This window comes from Pocillopora damicornis, chromosome 2 (assembly GCF_964200805.1).
Source record: "Pocillopora damicornis chromosome 2, jaPocDami1.2, whole genome shotgun sequence".
Lineage (NCBI taxonomy): Eukaryota > Metazoa > Cnidaria > Anthozoa > Scleractinia > Pocilloporidae > Pocillopora > Pocillopora damicornis.
This window is the reverse complement of record NC_142671.1, coordinates 8,517,701-8,534,639: the sequence shown is the minus strand read 5'-3', so window position 1 is coordinate 8,534,639 and position 16,939 is coordinate 8,517,701. Positions and strand designations below refer to the sequence as shown.

Sequence of the window (16,939 nt, the reverse complement as noted above, 5' to 3'; positions counted from 1 at the left end):
GTCCTTCCTTGTCCTGTTCAGAATCCTGCTTTTGTTCTGATTTGAGACAGAAGGAAACAAAACCTTGATATTTGTTAATCGGTAAGTTGATTGATAAGTCAATCAGTTAGACAATTGGTTAATTTGGTATTATCAACTGAGTTGAAAACGTAAGTAGGCCACCGTAAAGAGTTTTAAGGCTGACATTTCGAGCGTTAGCCCTTCGTCAGAGGGATTGGTCAGTCTGTCAGTCAGGCAGTCAGTCAGTCGGTCGGTCGGTTAGACAGTCAGCCTGACGGCCCCTCAGTCAGTCATTCAAACAATCAGTCAGTTAGTCAGTCTAACGGTCTGTTAGTCAGTCAGTCCGTCAGTCAGTACGTCACTCAGTCTGTCAGTCAGTCCGTCAGTCAGTACGTCACTCAGTCTGTCAGTCAGTCTGACAGTCAGTCCACCTGACAGTCAGTCCGTCTGACGGTAAGTCAGTCAGTCTGTCCGTCTTTGTTTTTCAGACAGTCATGAATTTTATTAGTTAATCAGACAGTCAGTTAGTCGGTCCGACTGTCTGTCAGTCAAGTGGCCAGTCAGGCGGAGTTTATCAGTTGTAGGTCGGTCATCTAATTTCAATTAGTGGATTGGCAAATTAATAAACTATTTTGACAACGAAAGGCTCGTGAAAAACAGAGTTAATTCATGTTATCTTTGGAACTGATGCTTGAAAATTGATAGCAAAACAATTCGATATCATTTGGACGCATGAACATAATGTTCATAAAAGGTTTCAGGGAAAACAAAACAAAGTGAAGTGAATTTAAGGAATAGAAAAAGCGACAAAAAAAATAGCTGAGGAAAATAAAAGTAAAAATATAAGTAGCTGCACTAAAAAACTACAAAGGTGGCTTTGGCGTAAATTAAAAAGATAAAAGCTAAGAAGTAGCGATGACTTATGAACCGTTTTAATATGATTTGGTACAATGAAAACTTTACCTTTTCCATAAGTCGTAGTTTGGACTGCATTATCTCGTGGTCCTTTGTATGGATGAACTGAAATGGAAAAAAACAGATTAAGATTAGTGTTTTCGTTAGCAATCAATGTATTAGCTCCGAATGAGAATATTGATGACATTAAGATTTCATTTCTATTACAGAGATGAACAAAGTGAGCATCCAAGCACCTCTTTCTATGGAGAAATGATGACCCCTCAGATCCTTTTCTTGATAGAAGTTTAAGCGCAATGCTTTCGGGGTCCTCTCAGGTTCGTTTCCTTTAACTCTCTATAGGTTTTCCCACTAATAGTTACTATTTTCTGAAAGAGCATTCAAGGCTTTGTCCTTTGATACAGACTCTCAGAGAACGACTCACCTTCCACAACAACCATTTGCAAATTTCCTACGTTGCCCTCATCTTCGTCTTTTTCTGCTTGAACAACAAAATGGTATCAAATTATCCAACAGGAATATTCTTAAATGTTCACAGTACATAATCCCTTATCCAACGCTAACTGAAAAAACTTATATTGACGATCGAGTGTGAAAATGTGTCACATTAAGCAGTCAAACAAAAATAAAATTGCTTTAAATAAGCACCTTCTCCGCCAATCAACAAATGTAGCTGTAAATATCGAACACAGCAAATGAGTGACATCTACTTCATGATAACAGTTATACTTGTGTGTTTATTTCATAACTGTTCCAACACATTTAAGCTCGGCTTAAGTAAGGTCCAATCCATTCTCTACCCTATTGGCCCACGAGGCAGCGAAGTTTATCCGGGTTTTCTTTGCATGCAACGACCATTCTTATTCATTCATTCTTATTCATCGTAGGCCATCCCCCCCCCCCCCCCCTCGTTTCCCACTCTCACACACTACAATATTCGTCGAGTTTCGTCAATTAAAAAAGCCAAAACAAATTGTAAATTAGGTTTTGTACGACAAAAAAAAGTAAACTGATCAACAGACGAAAAAACCTTTTTTAGAAGTCCACGTTAAAAGATCAAATAATGCATATCCATCTTTTTAATTTCAAGGACTTAATTGCGATTCTAAAGACAATGTTGGGTCTTGTTTGTTGTTATACCTGCTTCAGCCGGCAGCATATGTTCTTCCTCGTTAACTTGGCCTACACCTAACAGAAAATGAATCATTTGTTTTTCTTTCTTTATTGCTTTTGCAAATCATTAATGGGAGTTCTTCTTCAAGTTCTTCCAATATCGTTAAGGACAAAGCAGATGAAGGTGTTAACGGCTAATTTGAGTTGGTTACCAGTGGTTTCGTACCGGCCCACGGTCGTTTCATACCCGGTCGATTCGTATCCAGTCAGTTGAGTTGTCTAGTACCAATACTAATAAAGTATGCTGTTAATGTAAAGTATGTTTAAAGTGAGGTCTCTTATTTTAAATAGCGATACAACCTGTGCAAAACAAGTTTTGTTAATGTGACATCAATTCTTGCCACACGACCACCAAAGGTATATTGAATAAATCAATAAAGCTATAAAGAAAATTAAAGAATAAAAAGTTTTCATTTTGGCCCTTCATCCATTATTTTGGCACAGATCAGCTTCCTAACTAATTTATCTTGTATTCATATATTAATTTTTTCTGGTTTGTCGGGATAAATGCCAAAGATCAATTTAACAGAAGTTACCTTGCTCCGGATCTGCTTGTCCAAGTTGCACCATTTCCACCATTTCTAGCATTCCATTGTCTCCTTGTTCCTGATCTACACCAATCAACATACATGTATAATAAATATTCATATTCATACATGTATACATGTAAATATATATATATATATATATATATATATATGTATGCTCATATGATCTAAGATCTTGTGAATACTCTAAAGTGACCTTAGATAAGTTCTTATTATATTTAGTGAGCTTTTCCATTGATGTGATGATATGATTAAGTTTCTAATTCCATTAATTGCACTGAGCTATATTATTTTCAGGCAAACTAATATGATTTTTTATTTCCTATCACAAAAATAAGATACCTTCCCACCTATAGAGTGACTAAAGAAAACGGTAAACCTTACCTTGATGATCTTGCTGCTTTTTACAGCAAGAGAAAAAGCTGCGTACATGGTTCATCAAAATTCGCAGTTTTGGTCGCAATATGCCCTGCACCTGTTTGGGTAATGCAAAGCGAATATTTCATTAAATCTGTAAAAATTAAGAGAGAATATGATAGAGAGATTACAAACGTAACTTTCATAAACAATGTTAAAGCTGATCATACGACTTAAACACAAGGAAAGCCGATGCTAGAATCAGCCAGTTAAGTTGCATAGCCATTGAGCCGATGCTAGAATCAGCCAGTTAAGTTGCATAGCCATCCAGTTCTGATATTTTCTAAATGCCTCAAAAAGAACTATGAGAAATTGCTCAAGTAGCTTTCAGAAATTTCATGTGCAAATTTTTTTTAATGATAGTTTTCAAGGTGCGGGAAATTTTTGGGTGAGAGGAATCATTTTGAAAGTAAATGTGACAGCCGTGTTCATTTGCAATTGAAACATTTGATAAGTCACCTACTTCTTTTTTTTTTATGAACGAATCCGCTCATTGCATGATAATTCCACGATAAGGTTTTTCCTAGGAAGCCTACGACGTATATCTTTCATGATCTACTTTTAAGCATTCTGCGAGGATACGTAATTAACGCATAAACACGATGGAGAAATCCGTCGCGATCGATTGAATTGTACTAATGTACGTCCCTGTCTTACCTGAGGGGTTGATAAGGTGTAGATGATCGGATTCAAGGCTGAGTTAATTGGCAGCACAAACACGGCGATCCAGGCAGGAAGATCGCCTCTGGGCCTGTAATCTTTTTCAGCCAAAGACCTGATGCCCATGACTATTATCGGCATCCAACAGGCGCAATCTGTGAGAATGATAAAGAAGACTCTTTTGGCCAATGCTCTCTCCCTTCTGGCACTTGCATTCTTCTTTCTTGCCTGCACCTCTCGTCTGGTTCCCTTCTTTGCGAGCTGACGGCTGGAGAGATAACTTTTAAGAAAGATTGCGACATAAGCTACCGTCATGAACAGGAAGAGGAGGAAGTTTAACCCAACGAAGATGGCAATGGAGAACTCCCAACCAGCTGGAAACCTGTTGGAAAGTTGCAGTGGGAGGCACACAACGGATCGTCCGTAGTAGGCAGGGCGCTCTAGGGCGTCATAAAAGTAGCTAATGCCACTGAGGGGAAGGAATGCGATGACAAAACCAAGGACCCAAATAATCACGCACAGAATGTGTGCCTTCCTGGGAGTCAGCCCTCTGCCATGGTATGGGAAAACGATGTTCTTCAGCCTGTCAGCAGAGATGAGGGCAAGTATCATTACAGAGACCTCACTGGACAGCACTGAGATCGCACCTGTGACCTGACACGACAAACCGGATCGCCACTGGAAGTCATGCAGATAGTAACTTCCCGACCATAACAGGTCTTTGGCACCTAAAGTGACCAAGTAAACGCCCATCAAGCAATCCCCAACCGCTAAGTGCATTAACATGATAAGCTGGACTATGTTTCTCTCTTTAAAGATCAGACGCCATACAATTACGAACACAGCACCAAGCAGAGAAAGGATTCCGATTGCCCAGATACTTTTACGTGGGGCTGAGTCGCGAAACATGCTCTCGCAACTGGCGAAGCTGTCGTCGTATAAAGAGGTACATTGGGCGTCTTCTTTCGTCAGATGACAACACATAAGACTGGTGTCCACTATCCTGTAATCCACAATGTAGAAGGCAAGTACAGTGGTAATAAAAATACAAAAGATATGTTGTCATTCACACAGGGATGTATAATCAAAATGTGGGGTATAGCTTATTTTGCTGGTGGCTATTGGCTCAATCTACGAATAGTAAATATAACGGTCTTTGAGGCACCAAACTTTCTGCTGATTTTGAAGCTAGGTGAGGTAGGCTGTGATTATATGGAGCCTCAAAAAGGAAAAAGGAAACCTTATACTTGCAAAAGATTGTAACTTCAACAAGAATCTCTGTATAACTACAAGTTGTCAGTAGGTTCAACCTACCTAAACCATCTAAATATTTGCGGAGCGCGTGGATGTTGAATACGAAATCTTACGATTCCTCCCCCGGCCCCCCTCTCAAAAAGTCTCAAATAATGCGGGATGGAGGGCCTGAACTCAGGATTTTTGAATGAAAAGTCCAACGCTAATGAAACATAATATAATATGATATTGTACGTTTCACTGACCACGGAGAAAAACTTACACTTTCATGATGTCCTTCATTCCATCGAAAAACCCGTTAGGAAGCTCAGACATTTGGTTTTTTTGCATATTCCTAAAAATAAAAAAGGCTACCATCGATAAATAGGTATGGATAAAAAAAATTGAAACTGCACCGTGATGTCAAAATGCGTGCCCCCTTGCTGCGTGTTTAAATTGTGTTTAAACGCCGTGAAGATTCATCCTTTTTTATAGCCCAACGTCCCTGGATTTCAGTCTAATTTCTAACTAGGGTCAATCTCGGAACAAACCCTACGTTTGTGTAAACTGACGATCCCGAGGTGCCTCTCGCTCTGTGCTCGCAATAAATACCTGTAATCTTTTCTCAAAAAATAAGCCAGTTAAGGTTTTTTATTGTACTATTGTACCAGCGACATATTAACTGCAGTAGGATAATATTCCCTGGAATTCAAGCAGTTTAGTCGCCATACACTTCTTTCGTGCTCTATCCGCTTCCTAAGTGCTTTATAACAGAACAGAGCACAGTCAAGGCTTCTCTATTTGTTAATTAATGTTGTAAGGAGAAATGCTTTCTTGGTCACTCGTTGGAGTTAAAGGGTGTAAGTGAAACGACAACTAAAATACGGTTTCTCTGTATTTTTGTTGCAAAAAATAAAAAGCTAGCGCTAAAACATCATGTTCCTATTTCATGATTTTCAATTTAAAATTGTGTTTCTTTACAGGACGTCATTGTTATAAACCAATTTTTATTTTTAGTAAGCCCAGTAGGATAATGATGAATTTCATCAGTGGGTATTTGCTCACAAAATAACCAAATTTGGAAGGTCCTTAAAGTTTTCGTTGGTGACACCGGGAATCTTGTTATCAGAAATAGTGCTGTGGAGAAAAAAAAAATCTGCGTTAGGAAGTAAAAAGTCACAGCTGTGATATCCACAGTATTGTGAGGTTAGGGCAACTGCACACGGGAAAGTCATGTGTGGTGTGATGTTTTGTGGATCATTTGTTATAATGTGGATTATATTAGTAAAGAGTGGTTTTGAGGGGTATGACGGGAATGTTGAGGTATTGTGTGTCGCGGTAGGACATGGTAAAGTGCGGTGTGATGTGCTATGGTGTTCTTTTTGATGATACGGTATGTTCTGGTGTTGTATGGCATGGAAAAGTGTGATATGACGTGCTGCAGTGTGCGTTTTCATGATATTGTGTGCTGTGGTGCGGTATGACATGATAAAGTATGATGTGACGTTTTGCAGTGTTCCTTCTCATGATATGGTGTGCTGTGGTGTGGTATGACATGATAAAGTGTGATGTGACGTGTGCGAGATAGTAAGGTGTGTCTTTTATTGAGGGTTTCATAAATATAAAGTTTGAGCAATATTGTACATTTTAAAATTATATGCTGTGCTGTAATTCAATGGGGAAGTGTGGACATAAGATGGTTTAAGAGCGTGTCCACGAGAGTACCAGGCAGTCGTGCTACATGCCATCTCACCGATTTCATTGAAACTTTGCCAGTTTAAAGGGTCTACCCCAAAACTCTAAAAGACAAACTGGTTTCTGTTTTGGTTTTTCCGGGGGGAGATGGACCACCCCCTCCGGTTTTTCTGGGTTTCCACCAAGGAAATCGCTTCAAAATAGGTAAATGTATGAAGCTCTCACTGCGATGGTATTTAACCAATTACTCTGAGGGTCTCCACACATATTTTTCTCACTGCGATGGTATTTAACCAATTACTCTGAGGGTCTCCACACATATTTTTCCATCCTTATTTAATGTCTGCGGCAACTATCAGCTAATTTGATTGACGAGCCGTCAATCAACAGAGGCAAAGAAACGACTGTGTTTTTAGACTTTTCGATTCGTTCAAATATTTGACAACTTTGAGGTCAAATATCTCTCCTTGCCAGAAGGCTACAACACTAATCTTGATTCCTCTTTATAACCCATCATTTCATTTCTGAAAATCATCAAAAAAATCTTTGGGCACTATCGTATTTTTGTCTTAGATGGCTTTTATAATCTGCGGCTGTGACATGTTTCTCTCAACTACACCTGTCACGCAATTCTTGCTCTAAGCGGTCACTGACTAGATAAACTTACATTTTTTGGCTCTTTATACAAGATGATTGATCAAGAAAGGTGAAAAATGTGAAAAACTTCGAGTTTTTTGTAGTAATGGAAAATTTCACGTTTAGAGAGATGCATGTAGGCGAAAAATCGAAGAGAAAATCGTAGCGTTTCTTTCTCCAGTCGTTTATTACTTTAGAGATTCGCTAAAATCAGCAAATATGGCTTTTGTACGGCACAAAACATTCATTAGTCTAAAATTTGATTGTTTATCATCATCATTGCTCATTTTAGGAGTCACATGCTGCGTGTTGGTTGACATTACTACAAGTTCCAGTGTGCTACAACTTCGGCTTTTACAGACGAGAAATTCTACGCTCTGGCTAGATAGCAAATATCAATAGTTCTATCAGACTAAAAACTGTGCTTCTATCCCGAAAATAAAATTAAAATAGAGTTGTCGTTGTCACTTACCGTCATCGAACATTTCCATGCAGAATTCTTTGTTTTCTAAGAAAAGGTGGCTGCTTTTTTTTTTGTTTTCCAAAGAGCCCATTCAAAGTCCACTTGGCTACTTAGGGATTGTTCGTCAGAATTTTACCTGAAGTCCGTCCTTAAACGTAATCATCCCCTGTAGAATGGCAAGCCGGGCTTCGTTTATTTCCTCTTGACCTTATCATAGGCGGATTTTTTTGTCAGCTTCACTGTGTTTGTCTTTGCTTGGGTGCTTTTTGGATGGCAGTCAATGACTGAAACGTCTCGATAAATCCTTCCTTTTAGCAAGAATATCTCGCTTTCTTGTTCTGTCTGTGATGGATTGGGTATAGTTCGGGCAATTACCCGCGTTCAGAGATCTGTTCACGTTGCTGATAACCACCCGCTTCTACGATTAGTTTGCTGAAGGTTTCTAATGTGATGAGCCTAGTGAGACCCTGTGGTGCTCCAAACTGTGCCAGTTAGTCTGCGCTCTAAACTTGTCGCGGTTCTTAAGTCAGAGGGAGGATCGGCTTCCTCTATTTATGTGAGCGCCTCTATAGTACCTGCGTATCCCTAGCAATCATATGATATAAAGTTCATCTCAGTCACAAATCACCAGTTAGGAAAACTGATGTTCAGATAAGCGCTCTTCTTGCCCTTCTTCCTTATTCATTGCCGACTCTAAGATAGCAGTTACAGTACTCGTTCTATTAGGTTTACAGTCACCTTGCCACCAGGAAGACTCGTCACCAGCTTCGATTTCTTCTGCCATCTTCAGATTCACATCTCTCTCAACTTTACGTCTCCAATTTTTATGAGGAGGATACTAGCATTTACAAACCCGAAGGTCTGAATCTCAAACTAAGTTGTGAGACGTTTCAGAGATGTCTATCTTCGGCTGTCACAAAAAATTGACCCCTAATCAAATTTACTTGGAAAAATTACAAACTCCTTGTTCAAAAAATTGGAATTCATTTGACCAATACGCCAGTTGTTTCAATTTTGCTTTTTCCTCGCGCGGCTATAAAACAGTTCATACATTGGCCAATGAATAAAATATTTTAAATTACCGTTCGGAATTTGCCTTTTCTTTCTGCGTGCAAATCAAGGGTAGACAAAGTTGTTAAAACATATGACAAGAATTTCATGGGGTTCACCTCGAAAATTTTAGTCGGCCAAAGTCAAGACGCGCCAAGCTAAGCGACATCGCCCTCGAGTAAAATAATTTTCCAAAGAATAAATGTGGCGAGCGTGAGGAAACGCACATTTTTTTCATTATTGTGATCAAAACCCGATGATGTACCTAAATGGGTAGTTACGGTATCAAACCATTGATTATGGCAGGGTGAGCTAAATTTTTCTGTCGAGGTCGACGTGACTTCACATTAAAAGCATTTTTGACGGAACAAACTAGTAAGCATCACTGCACGAACTAAGAAAGTAAAAACTTGTATTTATCTCCCACGCGTTTCATCTGACAAGAGTAGACTTTATCGATGATTTTTTCAAGTAGGGTAAATAAGCTTGCTCATGTGCAAATAGTAAATAAGTTGTCTCTTTACTATTAAAGCCAGTGGACAGAATTGCGCCAGTTGCGTCTACGGTGTTCTACATGAGTGACATTTTCTGGACGTTACATGTACGAGTACGTGATCCGTTTGAGGGTCACAGATTTAGTGTAAATAGTTGACCTCTCAACATCACGTAATGTCTCTAGTTTACAGAGGTCTTAGAACGTTTCTTTACATGGATTTGCCTTCTGTGGGTAGAAGGCTAAAAGCGAATTTCTCAGGCGTAATTGCCTTTGATTTCTCAATTAATGTTGTGGCAAACACAGTTTTTGGGAGTCATGAAACAAAAAAACTTATCAGGACCTAGTTTCATGTTCTAATGGAAATAAATAGCAAATAAAAACACATTCTCTTCAGAAATAAAGTTATAAATAACAGGGGTTCTCTGAAACAAATAGTGATAGAAAAGGGTTTCAGTTCTGGTCAATATTGACTTTTCATAGTCTACTTCCAAATCTGAGGGAACGCGCTGAGGGAATAAAAAATCATAAATGTGTGTGATAATGCAAGGAGAAAACAAAGGAACCCGTGTTGCAGCGTGCAGATATCTTTTGAGCCAGACCTACACACCTGAGCCCGAAACCACCCAAAGAAACTCGAAAGAGTGCTGTATATGAACTGGCTCGCACGTGCGCGCAGGAAAGGCCATGACAATCACCGGAAATAATAGCAAATATTCAAAAAACAGGAAAATAAGATAAAATAAGGATTAAGAACTTTCTAGAAGTGTGTTCTTAAAAAAAAAAAAAAAGATAATTTTTACTTCTCATGAAAAGTCACGCAGGCACGCTACAAATACTATTTCTACGTGGAATTTCTTGATGGTGGAAAGTGGAAAAACATTTTCCAGTCTTATATTCTGAAAACATGGCGCGGTTAATGAATTTTATGGGGATACTGATATTTCTTATCAAATAAGGGGGGCAGAGTTTCCTGTCATCCGCGGTATGGAAAAGCCGAAATTGTTACACACAGGAACTTGTACTTCAACAAGCACGCGACATGTGACTTTAAAATCTCCTCTCCTGTTACAGTTTCTTTATTTTTTGTGCGATAATGATAATAGACGATCAAATTATAGAGAAATGAATTTTTTGTTCTGTACAAGAGCCCTATTTCCTGATTTTAGCAAATCTTCAAAGTAACAAACGACAGGAGAAAGAAACGCTACGATCTTCCCATGGATTTTTCGCTCAAATGCATCTCTCTAACGTGAAATTTTCCATTCCTACCAAAAAATCTCGAAAGTTTTTCACATTTTTTACCTTTCTTGATCAATCATCTTGTATAAAGAGCCAAAAATGTAGGTTTATTTGGTCAAGTGACCGCCCAGAGTAAGAATTGCGTGACAGGTGTAGTTGAGAGAAACATGTCATAGTCGCAGATTTTAAAAGATATCCAAGACAAAAATACGGTAGTGCCCAAAGATTTTTTTGATGATTTTCAGAGATGAAATGATGGTTATGAAGGGGAATCAAGATTAGTGTTGTAGCTTTCTGGCAAGGGGAGATATTTGACCTCAAAGTTGTCAAATATTTGGATGAATCGAAAAGTCTAAAAACACAGTCATTCCTTTTTATCAGTCAATTTGATTGACGGCTTGTCAATCAAATTGACTGATACTTGCGGCAGACATTAAATAAGGATGGAAAAATATGCGTGCAAACCCTCAGAGTAATTGGTTAAATACCATCGCAGTGAGAGCTTCATACATTTTACCTATTTTGAAGCGTCTTCCTTAGTGAAAACCAAGAAAAACCGGGGGGGTGGTCCATCTCCCCCCGGAAAAATCCAAAACCAAAACAGAAACTGGTTTGTGTTTTTGAGTTTTAGGGTAGACCCTTTAAACTGGCAAAGTTTCAATGAAATCGGTGAGATGGCATGTAGCACGACTGCCCTATGCTATCGTGGACACGCTTTTTATTGGTCCTTATTAATCTACACGAGGTGTGGTCTGTAATGTCAAAGTATGATATGGCATCGTATAGCATCGTATGATATGGAGTGCTTCTCGATATTTAAAATTAAAATCCATCAAGTGACTTTTGCGAACGTTGTACTTACAGAACCTGAAGATTTCTCATGCCGTTGAAAATCCCTTTGGGTAAATTCTCGAGGTTATTTTCAGAAAGATACCTTAAATGTAAATTATGTTTTAGATACATGCCCAAATTTTTTTTATTGGACTGGCTAGGCAAACGAATTAATGTTTAGTTGTTAGAGGCATCACTTTGCATCGCGGTTACGAGATGTAAACACGTGCATTAACAGGGAGACGAAATGGTAGCTACAAAGTGATAGCTACAGAACATGAACAGACACGAAACTTGCGGATTACAACAGTTATTCAAAGTAAACCCTGCTATATCGAGCTACTGAGGCAAACAAGATATCGTGGATTTAGAGTCAGCTGACAGTATGAAAGTAGTATCACAGACAACTCCCCGTCGTCTCGATCAGTTTTTCACCCGTGTTATCCCTTAGACTGTTTTCAATGCAACATATTCCAACGATATTATTTAGTACAAATGGGAGCCATTCAGTTGTGCCACGCCCTTGATGAAATTGTCTTTTTTTTTTTGTAATAAAGAATCCATCGAATTTCCCACGCATTACTTACTATTTTAAAAACAAATTTTAGTTTTCGAAGCGAGCAAAAGCGCCGTCAGCATGTTCTATACTCTCATTAATCAAGGTAGAATAAGCCAATCAGTATCCTTGTTAGGATGGTTCAAATGATCTGATTAGTTAAATAAGACTAAAGCTGTCAAAAATGTCAAACAAGCAAATTTTACAACCATCAAAGTGCATAATCTGTATTAGTTCACAAACTGAAAAAGTACGTTGGCAGGTCGACTTTAACATTGTTGCCTGAAGTTTTCCAGTCTTATAACAGAATCTTAAAGTGAAATGTGCACTGAAATCCGAGATAGTTGTGGCTCATAAAGACACGCAATTTTTTTTTCACATGACAATCAGAAAACAAACTGCTCAAGTCGTATGTTTACTGAATGAACGACAGCCAAATTTACAGTTGACCGCGATTGACCTCATCATGATCGCAGTCGCTCTGACACCGTCATGAATTACATTAATTTTAACAGTTATGCCAATTTGGTTATGTTTTTCATGATTCCTGCTTGGTTCTATTTTGTTTTTGAACACGAAACTATATATGCTATACGATTGTTATCTATATTTGATTTTTATTGCCGAAAGAAAGCTCACAATCTCACTGGGAGTGAAAACCTTCGAAACTCGGACTGCCCATTTCGTTTTCTCTTTGAGGATTTTCGTCTCTGCTCACGTTTTTTAATAACATCAATTACGGCCCATGGCATGTTTACAAAAAATAGTAAACATTGGCAGATAGCGTGACAGCTTTAGCTCAGCTCCGTGTTTTGTACTCTGTTAGAACACTTTTTTCCAATCGAAGACAGCGCGCGATGGCGAGATTAAAAAATGGATTCACTTTCATATAGAAACTGAATCCAATGAATAGTTTTACTATGCATATTTTTAAATTAGAGAACTTATTTAGTTTCGATAATACTTTCGCGGATTACAATATGTCATTATTAAAGTAAGTGATATCTTTCAACCCAATCACAAAACTTACAGCCCGTTTAAGTTGACCAGAGTACGAAGCAAATCCCTGGGGAGGTTCTTAAGCTTGTTCTTGTCCAGTTTTCTGTGGCATATAATAAGTCAATGAAAATGCGACGAAGAAAGCTTTGGAGCACTGTGAAACATAGTATATCTCTTCAAAAATACACTTTGTGACATTATACCGCCAGGCGTAATATAAAGCTCGGCGAAAAACACTATCCATGGGACATTGGGTGTAGTGCTTGATGACTTACATATTTAACAGCTTGGAGAGGTTGGCAAAAATATTTCCGGGTAGTTCCTCGAGTTGATTGCCTGACAAAATCCTATGGAAAACAGAGATAGCGTAAAAGAAACTAGATACCAAGTTGAAAGTTAAGTCTAGTTTCGCTATCAATCGTTTCAGGAGGATCGAGGACTAACCTGTTGCTTATTGATTACATAGCTACTTCCGATACTTGCTTCTTCCAATCAAATAGGATTGCTTAAATCTGCTTTAACACTTTGCCTGAGGTAATTCCTCAGATTTGCACCGCGCATCCTGTATTGCGCATAAAAATCACGTAATCAGAGGAATGAGCGCCCACACGGTATTGTTTTTCAATCTATGGATCAGGAAAAGATGTACGATGGTCTTTAGCTCTTGAACGAGCACGGTGACCTATCTCTCTCTCTCTCTATATATATATATATATATATATATATATATATATATATATATATATATATATTTTTTTTTTTTTTTTTTTTATAATTTTGGTGCAAAATTTTTCCACTTTAAATTGGGGAAATTAAAAAAAATTATTCTTACGAAAAAAAAGATTAGGCTAAAAGCGTGCACGAAGCCCATTCCTCGAGGATGCAAATTATAACCTTGAAAGGAACGACTCGAGGAACATGTTTAAATTTGCGTGATTTTCCCGAAATTACATATCAATTGTGCCATGTGCTGGACACTTTCCACCAATCAAGATTTTTTTACATGTGTTACTTTAAAAACCCAGTGCAGAAAAACGTACCGTTAACCGATGAAATGACGCGCGTGATTAGTACCAGTACAGGTATAAGTGGGGTAAGTTTGGCTTATCATATCTTTAAAACAAGCACGGTGACCTGTCCCTTTTATTGTAATTTCGAAAGAGACATTGGTAAGGAACGTTTAAGGAAAGTTTAAAAAAAATTACTGGTATGTTCGGTCACTTTTTTTCTTTGAGGAATCACCTTAATCGACAACAAAAACCTCTGCTTTATCCTTTACAAAAAGATAATTACCAACGGTATTTGTTTTTATCAGAAAGGTTGTATTTGAACTAAGCAAGTGAAAGGATGAATAAATAAATAAATAAATAAATAAGAAAGTGAGAGAGCAACAGCTAAATGAATGAATGAACGAAGAAATAATGAAACTAAATGGTAAATTTAGAATTTTTGTTTCAAAATTTTGTGCATTAGAAACTACTTTATATTTGATTTGTTCTTTTTTAGCAGTTTTCTTCATCAATTTGTTTCTCTTGATATTTAAATTTTAAGTCTTGATGAACTTAAGGTTTCATATACATTTATTAGAACTTAGGTAGTATCTAATAACACCAGCAAATCTTTATTCTTCTTGCATGCTCTTTGTTGAAATTTATATTTTTGAACATTTGCTTTAATTATCTTTGTTTTTCCCCAATCCTGGTCCCCCTGTTAATGAAAGCGCTTGCCTTGTAGCTTATTTAGAAAATTGTTGGTTGGAAAGGTGAGTGACAGCACTTCTTGGTTTTATATTTGAAGGAAGGATGTTTAAATCATTCTCCAAAACTAAGGAATTCTTAGATGTAATTCATCACTTACAGCTGTTCAAGCTCCTTTAGACCTTTGAAAAGTCCTAGGGGCAGATTTTTAATTTCGTTGTTTGACAGATCCCTGAAAACAATCGTTTATTTCATGAATCGCAACAGAAACAGATCCTGCTTAGCCCGGGGAATAGTGAAACTAAGTGCTCTTTGTCTAATGGGTAAGACTGATTACTTTCGAGGCCAAGCTAGAAAGCAGACGTTTGCATTACTTTTGGTCATTGCTTTGACCTGGATACGTTTGGGAATTGATAGGTTAAGAGGCAAAAAGAAAACCTATGCTCGTTATGGCTAAGAAGGTAACGAAACTTTACCTGCCAGCCCCCAAAGTTACTGTTAGTAAATACGTTGTTGATAATATTCAAACTGGGGGGAGGGCTTCAGAGGCTCACGCTTCCCCCCCCCCCCCCGCTTCACTGCATTGAATAGATTGATAGTTTCCTAACATCTGAGTGTAGATTGATTTGCTTTAATGCGTATTTCATCATGATTTCTTCCAAATTTTAAGGAAATAAAACCGAAAAACTAAGCCTTTTTCTTAAGTCAGAATGGCATGTTACAATATTTGGAGTGTACATATTTGTTCATGGTTTTATTTAAGAATAACAATTTTATTTCCCCTTTCCATTTTCAGTCAGTCTAACTTGACAAATTACGACTTTGTAGGAGGTAGAAATATAAGATCAAAGGGCTTTTAGATTTAATCTTCAACGCATTCACTCACGTGTCATTCAAACTTATTAAATCTGTGAACAGTTCTGGGGTTAGCTTCTTCAGTTTGTTGTTACGCAACCACCTATAAGAGTGGCAAGAGAATCAATGGATATCCAGACAGATAAACACACTGAAACGAGAAGCGGGGAAAACGGAGGGAGAGATATGCGGAAAGACAGTATAAAAATAGGAAAAACAATCTAGATAAAGGTTAAGAATGGACTAACAGAGGATAACGACAGAAAGACTAAAAAAAATTGGGTAAAGGTTATAGATGATTTAACGAGCTGGTTTGCAGCCTTTACCATCATTTGGAATGATTAATGAGAAGTATAAAAGTCTGATCATAGAACAGCCTTTGCAAGCTGGCTTGTCATAAATTGTAATTACCCTATTAGTCTTCTTGCCCTGCGGTGAAAAATCGTTAACGTCTGTCGTCAGGATTTGCTTTTACAAGTTTAAATCCCATGCCAGAAAGTTCCTTTAATCATAACGTTATTAGAATCTTAAAAAGGTCTCACTTACAGCCTTGTTAAATTCTTCATTCCTCGAAACAGGTTATTAGTTAATTCGTTGAGATTGTTGTCGGACAACTCTCTGCATTGTTCATAGAAATAAAACAGAAAACAAAAATAATGGTACCATAAATGTCTTAAACCTGTGAGTAACATTTGATTATGTATTCTGATCGTCTGGGTGAGGGAAGTGGTGAATGAGGCTTGCACAACCTCAGCAGAAGTCTTCATTAGAGACTGGTGAAGAGTTGTTGTCAGTCGAGCTGTTTATAGTCCGGTTCGTGCATACTGATTGGTCAGTTTTCCCATGGTGTTATTGTCTGCAAGACTCGAGTACCCGTTAGTCGGTCGTAGTTGGTCGGCTTCGATCCGTCGTTAAAGGTCGTTCTCTTCGGTTCTATTTGCCTGCAAATACCGTGAATAAGACGTTTGTATGATATTGGCAGTTTTAGGCATCTGTTGAGGGAAGTCTGTTCTAAGGTAGCAAATTTGCTGGCCAGAATCTGTCGTCGTAAGTAGTTGGAGCTGTAGGTCAGGAATTACGTAGAGTCCCAGTTGATAGTGTTTTCATAGAGTGAATAATGTTCAGCGATGTGAATTTTGACGTCACCGATTATTGCCTCTCGTTTGTGTCCAGTCATGCGGTTGTTTTTGAAGTTTTTCCGATAAAGGATATTTGCAGTATGAGCAGTTGATCTTATAAAAGCTCCCTGTCTGTTTTCTGGCTTGTCCTTGTCTCTGACTTTAGTTAGGAACTGATGTAGCGTAGATATCTATAGGCGACGCACGTAAGAACTTCACTCTTTCTTTCTCTTGATTTCTTCTGCATTGGCACCTCCCGGGGCCGCACGGCTTTTTGGCCTTACTCAAGTGGTCGCTACAGCCCTTATATGGGGATTTTTGTCTTATGTTTTTAATTAGAAGGTCGCAGGGCCGCAAG

At 38.1% G+C, this 16,939-nt stretch overlaps 1 protein-coding gene across 1 annotated transcript; it reads right to left on the bottom strand.

Annotated features, from left to right (window-relative positions):
• Positions 1-2,020: 2,020 nt before the first annotated feature.
• LOC149049767 (G protein-coupled receptor GRL101-like) lies at positions 2,021-16,640 on the bottom strand. The gene is made up of 10 exons (XM_089191491.1): positions 16,543-16,640; positions 16,010-16,081; positions 15,495-15,566; positions 14,769-14,840; positions 13,187-13,258; positions 5,230-5,301; positions 3,711-4,752; positions 3,021-3,111; positions 2,625-2,699; positions 2,021-2,103 (listed from the first exon to the last, which is right to left on the bottom strand). The coding sequence occupies exons 1-10, from the start codon at positions 16,638-16,640 to the stop codon at positions 2,021-2,023; spliced, it is 1,749 nt and encodes a 582-aa protein (XP_089047617.1).
• Positions 16,641-16,939: the final 299 nt, after the last annotated feature.